The 10094-nt window shown below is 49.5% G+C and overlaps 1 protein-coding gene across 1 annotated transcript in view; it reads right to left on the bottom strand.

The window, feature by feature from the left end:
• SLC37A2 (solute carrier family 37 member 2) overlaps positions 1–10094 on the bottom strand; it is a 28251-nt gene continuing 18157 nt past the window's right edge. Inside the window, exons 8-16 of the mRNA XM_075327366.1 lie at positions 9493–9681; positions 7859–7944; positions 3911–3959; positions 3761–3834; positions 3567–3645; positions 3223–3320; positions 3059–3123; positions 2452–2510; positions 1–360 (exon numbers count right to left, since the gene is read on the bottom strand). Coding sequence (XP_075183481.1) covers positions 2465–2510; positions 3059–3123; positions 3223–3320; positions 3567–3645; positions 3761–3834; positions 3911–3959; positions 7859–7944; positions 9493–9681 — 686 coding nt within the window. The 3' untranslated portion in view covers positions 1–360; positions 2452–2464. The remainder of the gene's footprint in view (positions 361–2451; positions 2511–3058; positions 3124–3222; positions 3321–3566; positions 3646–3760; positions 3835–3910; positions 3960–7858; positions 7945–9492; positions 9682–10094) is intronic.

Raw genomic sequence — 10094 nt, forward strand, 5'->3', positions numbered from 1 at the left:
TCCAAATTTTATCCAGATTTTATTCACATTTTCTTTGATGTTTCTACTGACAGATAAAACGCCCGTTTGTGGCGGTGGATTGTATATACATTGTATACAGGACGAGCGCGGTCAGTAATGTCACCCCAGACTGCCGTGTGGGGCGAGGGGCAGTCACGGCCTCTGGATCATTTTACCAAAGTCATTAAAATCTGTATTAAAAGAAAAAAAAAACAAAAACTAAAAACAAACAAAAAACAAAAAAAAAAACTTCCAGCGTTTGCCTACACATAAAATAGCAGCAGTAAAGCTGAACCGGCCAGCCGAACGGGAGGAGCGGGACACGGGGGCTGCACATCCGACCATCACATCTCTCTATACCTGAAAACAAATGCAAGACGGGAAGAGTTAACTGCCAGACCACAAAGGGTTAAATGCAAAAATCATCCGGCCAAGGAAAGCGCCATCAGATGGAGGAATGCAATCATTGCCGCAGAACCCAGCACCGCACCTCATACACAAGGCAGCCGCTGATTATAGAGGCTGAAGCACAAAGTCCTGACACCAAAGCCAAAATCACTGCAGGAGCCGACCCGGAGACCACGGCCGCTGCTGCCGCTCATATGCACCACCAGGGGGCGATAGACGCTACACAAAGATACCCAACATTGAGATTACAGCGCCCAGAAGGAAAAGCCATAGAAAGATGAAGATCCCAGGACGGAGGTGGTACTGAAAACAATGGAAAATGGGAACAAAAGCTTTAAAACCTCTGGATTCCTCCAGTCTGGAGTCTGAGCCTCGCGCAGTGAAGAGGAGGGGTCTGAGCACCCTACATAACACCTCCTTACCATACTCTGGGGGTAGCACCGGGGGGGCCCTCGTGAAGCCTGTTCAAGGCGCTGACCCTCCAGTCTTCATTCCCGATGAGCTAACATCTCAGCATTAGATTGGTCATCTCCCGTGGCTGTGGAGTCTCTGGTCCAGTCTCCCGGGGCGGCAGCGCCTACGGACCCGTCTCCCGGGGCGGCAGCGCCTACGGACCCGTCTCCCGGGGCGGCAGCGCCTACGGACCCGTCTCCCGGGGCGGCAGCGCCTACGGACCCGTCTCCCGGGGCGGCAGCGCCTACGGACCCGTCTCCCGGGGCGGCAGCGCCTACGGACCCGTCTCCCGGGGCGGCAGCGCCTACGGACCCGTCTCCCGGGGCGGCAGCGCCTACGGACCCGTCTCCCGGGGCGGCAGCGCCTACGGACCCGTCTCCCGGGGCGGCAGCGCCTACGGACCCGTCTCCCGGGGCGGCAGCGCCTACGGACCCGTCTCCCGGGGCGGCAGCGCCTACGGACCCGTCTCCCGTGGCGGCAGTTCCTACGGACCCGTCTCCCGGGGCGGCAGCGCCTACGGACCCGTCTCCCGGGGCGGCAGCGCCTACGGACCCGTCTCCCGGGGCGGCAGCGCCTACGGACCCGTCTCCCGGGGCGGCAGCGCCTACGGACCCGTCTCCCGGGGCGGCAGCGCCTACGGACCCGTCTCCCGGGGCGGCAGCGCCTACGGACCCGTCTCCCGGGGCGGCAGCGCCTACGGACCCGTCTCCCGGGGCGGCAGCGCCTACGGACCCGTCTCCCGGGGCGGCAGCGCCTACGGACCCGTCTCCCGGGGCGGCAGCGCCTACGGACCCGTCTCCCGGGGCGGCAGCGCCTACGGACCCGTCTCCCGGGGCGGCAGCGCCTACGGACCCGTCTCCCGGGGCGGCAGCGCCTACGGACCCGTCTCCCGGGGCGGCAGCGCCTACGGACCCGTCTCCCGGGGCGGCAGCGCCTACGGACCCGTCTCCCGGGGCGGCAGCGCCTACGGACCCGTCTCCCGGGGCGGCAGCGCCTACGGACCCGTCTCCCGGGGCGGCAGCGCCTACGGACCCGTCTCCCGGGGCGGCAGCGCCTACGGACCCGTCTCCCGGGGCGGCAGCGCCTACGGACCCGTCTCCCGGGGCGGCAGCGCCTACGGACCCGTCTCCCGGGGTGGAGACTATACAGAAGCTGTCGGAGGTGCCGGGATTTCTGCACGAGGCTCAGATTCCAGACTGGAGAAATCCAGAGGTTGTGAAGACGTTGCTTCCATTTCTCCATCATGTGCAGGTCAGTGACGTCTCCATCCGGTGACTTCCATCGTTTCCAGACTTGTTCTTGTAGAATTTCAGTGTTGCGGCGTGTATAAATCTATGCTGCAGACGGGTAAGGGTGTATTCACACGGTGCGATCCCCGCCCTCGGAGCGCACTGTGCGGCTGTAACATGTCTGCCTGTATCTAGTTACACTCGTTCCCATCCGCACGAGTCGTTATTATATATGTACAGGAGACGGTTCTGAATCTTACACCCTGAAGCCACGGACAGAAGGTTTTGCATCTGATCTGATGAAGCCGCGTGTGGATTTTTGCAGCGAGAGATTGGGATTTTGAGGACGCCGTATACTCACAATGTGGATACACCTAGTCGCAGGTCCCGGAGTTACTGTGCTTTAATGTCAGACTATTGCTACAAAGACACAGGAAGGACGAGGTTCATTTCATGCTAGAATATTCGGGGTCACTCAGATATCTGCCCCCCGAGTCACGTCTGATACTCTGGCACCGCATTATCTGCCACAGACGCGTCTAATAGTGACAGGATGGCAGTGCCACGCTGCCTGTAACCATGGTCAGCGAGGACAGCACACTGCACCAGCCCTGCAGCTGTGAGAAGGTTTCGGTTTGTCTGGATGTCTACATTCACAGAGGAACTGTAAACACAAAGTCTCTGAGGAAGCGAGAACTTTCCATAATACGGGGATGAAGTTTACAATCCAGAAACCCCTTTTACATTATATAGGCGCAGTCAGACGGCCGGATATCACGGAGGACAATGGCACCGCAATGCTCAGACCGGCCGGTGGCTCTCATGACCCGGGGGTAGGAGCTGCCTAGAAATACACACTGCCACGCTCGGGTCAGGGGGGCCGCCGGACAGTCCGAGCATTGCGATGCCACTGTCCTCCGTGTTATGCGGCCGTCTGACTGCGCCCTATGTCTCTTACTACCACTCACCCTTGGGCCTTCCGGAAACACGGACACAATTCCTTAATTTCCTTGTACACCAGACGAGCCAAGAACTGCAAGAAGAGGTCAGAATACATTGTAATCAGGGGCTGCATCCAGTCCAATGGTCGGGGATCATCGAGGAAGGGGGGGGGGGGATATGCTCAGCTTACTAAACACGCCAGGAGATCAGCCACAATCAGCATGTAGAAGACGTAGTTCCAGCCTTTGGATGACAGCACTGACGCGAGGGTCGGGCCCAGAGCCGCTCCTGGGAGGACAGAAGATACACACATTATAATCCGGAGTGTGGTGAACGCAGCACAAAAGAGAAGCCGTCCGGCTCTTCAGAACCTGTCCCCTCAGATTGGATGATTTTTCATGTCTGATGATCTAGAATCTCATTATCTGCCACCTACTATTAATACTGATGAAACCCCTTATATGAATTTTTCGGCACAATATAACAATGCAATATTATGGTTACGTTATTACAGAACATGGACCGTGCACAGACCTATGGATCCAGAGCCGTCAATGATGGCGGTGACCGTGGAGAGCGCCTTCGCGTTTCCATGTAAAGATTCATGTGTTCCCTGCAAGAAAAAGCAGAAGAATGAACATCCCAAGCTGCGTCCTCCGGCTCTCGTCTCCGGTGCCGGCCGTGACCACGTCAGGGGACGACACCGGAGCTCCGATATAAATACTGACCAGATCTGCAGACACCGCGGTGGTGATGAGAGAATACGGCCCATTAACCAACATGCCGCACAGGATGAGCATCGCTGCCGAGAGAAACAAGCGGGATATAACACAATACAGACCGCAAGAAGCAGAGGAAAGACCGCGAGGAAAACCTACCGACTGTGGTGGAGACCGCTGTCTGCCCAAACTGATTGTAGATGAACAGCTAAAATAGAGATCATACACCATTATATACAGAGACGCCCAGGTTATACCGGCTGTACATATATAATTATATACAGGAGATGCCCAGGTTATACCGGCTGTACATATATAATTATATACAGGAGATGCCCAGGTTATACCGGCTGTACATCTATAATTATATACAGGAGATGCCCAGGTTATACCACCTGTACATATATAACTATATACAGGAGATACCCAGGTTATACCACCTGTACATATATAACTATATACAGGAGATGCCCAGGTTATACCGGCTGTACATATATAATTATATACAGGAGATGCCCAGGTTATACCGGCTGTACATATATAATTATATACAGGAGATGCCCAGGTAATTCCGGCTGTACATATATAATTATATACAGGAGATGCCCAGGTTATACCGGCTGTACATATATAATTATATACAGGAGATGCCCAGGTTATACCGGCTGTACATATATAATTATATACAGGAGATGCCCAGGTAATTCCGGCTGTACATATATAATTATATACAGGAGATGCCCAGGTTATACCGGCTGTACATATATAATTATATACAGGAGATGCCCAGGTTATACCAGCTGTACATATATAATTATATACAGGAGATGCCCAGGTTATACCGGCTGTACATATATAATTATATACAGGAGATGCCCAGGTTATACCGGCTGTACATATATAATTATATTACAGGAGATGCCCAGGTTATACCGGCTGTACATATATAATTATATACAGGAGATGCCCAGGTAATTCCGGCTGTACATCTATAATTATATACAGGAGATGCCCAGGTTATACCACCTGTACATATATAACTATATACAGGAGATACCCAGGTTATACCAGCTGTACATATATAATTATATACAGGAGATGTCCAGGTTATACCGCAGTACATATATAATTATATACAGGAGATGCCCAGGTTATACCGGCTGTACATATATAATTATATACAGGAGATGCCCAGGTTATACCGGCTGTACATATATAATAATATACAGGAGATGTCCAGGTTTATACCAGCTGTACATATATAATTATATACAGAGACGCCCAGGTTATACCAGCTGTACATACGGTATATAATTATGTACAGGAGATGCCCAGATTATACCGGCTGTACATATATAATTATATACAGGAGATGTCCAGGTTATACCAGCTGTACATATATAATTATATACAGGAGATGTCCAGGTTATACCAGCTGTACATATATAATTATATACAGGAGATTGCCCAGGTTATACCAGCTGTACATATATAATTATATACAGGAGATGTCCAGGTTATACCGGCTGTAAATATATAATTATATACAGGAGATGCCCAGGTTATACCGGCTGTACATATATAATTATATACAGGAGATGCCCAGGTTATACCAGCTGTACATACGGTATATAATTATGTACAGGAGATGCCCAGATTATACCGGCTGTACATATTAATTATATAGAGGAGATGCCCAGGTTATACCGGCTGTACATATATAATTATATACAGGAGATGTCCAGGTTATACCGGCTGTAGATATATAATTATATACAGGAGATGCCCAGGTTATACCAGCTGTACATATATAATTATATACAGGAGATGTCAGGTTATACCAGCTGTACATATATAATTATATACAGAGACGCCCAGGTTATACCAGCTGTACATACGGTATATAATTATGTACAGGAGATGCCCAGATTATACCGGCTGTACATATATAATTATATACAGGAGATACCCAGGTTATACCAGCTGTACATATATAACTATATACAGGAGATGCCCAGGTTATACCAGCTGTACATATATAATTATATACAGGAGATGTCAGGTTATACCCGGCTGTAAATATATAATTATATACAGGATGCCCAGGTTATACCGGCTGTACATATATAATTATATACAGGAGATACCCAGGTTATACCGGCTGTACATATATAATTATATACAGGAGATGCCCGGGTTATAGCAGCTGTACATATATAATTATATACAGGAGATGCCCAGGTTATACCAGCTGTACATATATAATTATATACAGGAGATGCCCAGGTTATACCGGCTGTACATATATAATTATATACAGGAGATGCCCAGGTTATACCGGCTGTACATATATAATTATATACAGGAGATGCCCGGGTTATACCGGCTGTACATATATAATTATATACAGGAGATGCCCAGGTTATACCGGCTGTACATATATAATTATATACAGGAGATACCCAGGTTATACCAGCTGTACATATATAACTATATACAGGAGATGCCCAGGTTATACCAGCTGTACATATATAATTATATACAGGAGATGTCCAGGTTATACCAGCTGTACATATATAATTATATACAGGAGATGCCCAGGTTATACCAGCTGTACATATATAATTATATACAGGAGATGCCCGGGTTATACCGGCTGTACATATATAATTATATACAGGAGATGCCCGGGTTATACCGGCTGTAAATATATAATTATATACAGGATGCCCAGGTTATACCGGCTGTACATATATAATTATATACAGGAGATACCCAGGTTATACCGGCTGTACATATATAATTATATACAGGAGATGCCCGGGTTATACCAGCTGTACATATATAATTATATACAGGAGATGCCCAGGTTATACCGGCTGTACATATATAATTATATACAGGAGATGCCCAGGTTATACCGGCTGTACATATATAATTATATACAGGAGATGCCCGGGTTATACCGGCTGTACATATATAATTATATACAGGAGATGCCCAGGTTATACCGGCTGTACATATATAATTATATACAGGAGATACCCAGGTTATACCAGCTGTACATATATAACTATATACAGGAGATGCCCAGGTTATACCAGCTGTACATATATAATTATATACAGGAGATGTCCAGGTTATACCAGCTGTACATATATAATTATATACAGGAGATGCCCAGGTTATACCAGCTGTACATATATAATTATATACAGGAGATGCCCGGGTTATACCGGCTGTACATATATAATTATATACAGGAGATGCCCGGGTTATACCGGCTGTAAATATATAATTATATACAGGATGCCCAGGTTATACCGGCTGTACATATATAATTATATACAGGAGATACCCAGGTTATACCGGCTGTACATATATAATTATATACGGGAGATGCCCAGGTTATACCGGCTGTACATATATAATTATATACAGGAGATGCCCGGGTTATACCGGCTGTACATATATAATTATATACAGGAGATGCCCGTGTTATACCGGCTGTACATATATAATTATATACAGGAGATGCCCAGGTTATACCGGCTGTACATATATAATTATATACAGGAGATGCCCAGGTTATACCGGCTGTACATATATAATTATATACAGGAGATGCCTAGGTTATACCGGCTGTACATATATAATTGTATACAGGAGATGCCCAGGTTATAGCACCTGTACATATATAATTATATACAGGCGATGCCCGGGTTATACCGGCTGTACATATATAATTATATACAGGAGATGCCCGTGTTATACCGGCTGTACATATATAATTATATACAGGAGATGCCCAGGTTATACCGGCTGTACATATATAATTATATACAGGAGATGCCCGGGTTATACCGGCTGTACATATATAATTATATACAGGAGATACCCAGGTTATACCAGCTGTACATATATAATTATATACAGGAGATGCCCAGGTTATACCGGCTGTACATATATAATTATATACCGATGCTCAGATTATTCCAGGTAGAGGTGCGGAGGTCTCTGGTACACTAGGACCACCCGGTGGGGTGTGAAGCACAGATGTTTCGTACCCAGCAGTGCACTACATAGGCCTCGGCACAGACCACTCACCATGGGGGCCGTTAGGATCAGCATAATGGAGCAGGTGATCGCTCGCCCTCCGGTGTAATCGGATATCGCTCCGGCCAAGATTCCACCTGGAAGAGAGAAATAAAAGTCTGAAACCAAATCGTAACTACAGACGAGGAGCGCAGGGGCCGGCGAGGAGCGGAGCAAGTCTCGTGAAATCCTCGGCTCCACAACAAACACCTCAGCCCTGATCCAGACACTCCGCATCTCCTGCCAAGAGCACCATGCTGCGACCCCAACCCACAGAGCAAGAAAGGACGGGGACAAAGACCCGCGACTACAGAGGAAAGGACGGGGACAAAGACCCGCGACTACAGAGGAAAGGACGGGGACAAAGACCATGAACTACAGAGGAAAGGACGGTGACAAAAACCATGAACTACAGAGGAAAGGACGGTGACAAAGACCCGCGACTACAGAGGAAAGGACGGGGACAAAGACCCACGACTACAGAGGAAAGGACGGGGACAAAGACCCACGACTACAGAGGAAAGGACGGGGACAAAGACCCACGACTACAGAGGAAAGGACGGGGACAAAGACCCACGACTACAGAGGAAAGGACGGGGACAAAGACCCGCGACTACAGAGGAAAGGACGGGGACAAAGACCCACGACTACAGAGGAAAGGACGGTGACAAAGACCATGAACTACAGAGGAAAGGACGGTGACAAAGACCCACGACTACAGAGGAAAGGACGGTGACAAAGACCCACGACTACAGAGGAAAGGACAGGGACAAAGACCCACGACTACAGAGGAAAGGACAGGGACAAAGACCCGCGACTACAGAGGAAAGGACGGGGACAAAGACCTGCGACTACAGAGGAAAGGACGGGGACAAAGACCCACGACTACAGAGGAAAGGACGGGGACAAAGACCCGCGAGTACAGAGGAAAGGACGGGGACAAAGACCCGCGACTACAGAGGAAAGGACGGGGACAAAGACCCGCGACTACAGAGGAAAGGACGGGGACAAAGACCCACGACTACAGAGGAAAGGACGGGGACAAAGACCCGCGACTACAGAGGAAAGGACGGGGACAAAGACCCGCGACTACAGAGGAAAGGACGGGGACAAAGACCATGAACTACAGAGGAAAGGAGCCAGTCACTGCGATCAACTTCCCCGGAGCCACGGTCTCAGGCAAAGGTGAAACAGGGGCACGGAGCTCATATAGTGTAAGCAAAGGTCAGTACTGAGAGGATAGGAAGAAGAGCGCAGCAGCTGCAGCAGAGGAAACAAGGGACGTATAGAGTGGCAGGACGGATTATTCAGCCGATGACCATTCCACAGACCCCTAAACACGGGTACAAGGGATGTGACCACATGTGTATGGCCCCGCAAGATCATTTGTCAGCACCGCCCTTCACGTTCCATCTGACCCACCCTCCATTCCAGAACCCATTGTCCCCTCAGACACCTGCCAGCCCTCCATGTACGCCCTCCTCCACCTCCCACCTCTGTTTCCAAACCTCTCCGGCCCCATTTTCTTGTCCTCTCCTCCTTCACCCCATTCCAGGACCCTCTTTCCTTATGAACCCCTCTTCTCCCCCCCCCTCCCCCTTCCTGCTGGGTTGTGGAGCGTGGGAGGTCGGGCAGTGGCCACTCACCTAGAATGCCGCCGGCATCAAACAGCGTGGACATGTCTCCGGCCTTCTTGGGATCGAAGTGAGCTGCAAGAAAGAGACGGCACTTGTACAATGGGGTACAGAACGGGGGAACAGAACGGGGTACAGAACAGGGCACTGGTACAGAACAGGGCACTGGTACAGAACAGGGCACTGGTACAGAACAGGGCACTGGTACAGAACAGGGCACTGGTACAGAACAGGGCACTGGTACAGAACAGGGCACTGGTACAGAACAGGGCACTGGTACAGAACAGGGCACTGGTACAGAACAGGGCACTGGTACAGAACAGGGCACTTGTACAGAACAGGGCACTTGTACAGAACAGGGCACTTGTACAGAACAGGGCACTTGTACAGAACAGGGCACTTGTACAGAACAGGGCACTTGTACAGGGCACAGAACAGGGCACAGAACAGGGTACTTGTACAGAACAGGGTACAGAACGGGGCACTTGTACAGAACGCGCAGATCGGGGCGGTGGGAATCATCACCATTCATGCACCAAACCTTCTATGACTGCTTTACAAATGGAAAAAATGTGCACATAAAAAAGTGCAAAATATGGTGCAAATTTTTAGCA

The sequence above is a fragment of the Anomaloglossus baeobatrachus genome, chromosome 11, assembly GCF_048569485.1.
Source record: "Anomaloglossus baeobatrachus isolate aAnoBae1 chromosome 11, aAnoBae1.hap1, whole genome shotgun sequence".
Lineage (NCBI taxonomy): Eukaryota > Metazoa > Chordata > Amphibia > Anura > Aromobatidae > Anomaloglossus > Anomaloglossus baeobatrachus.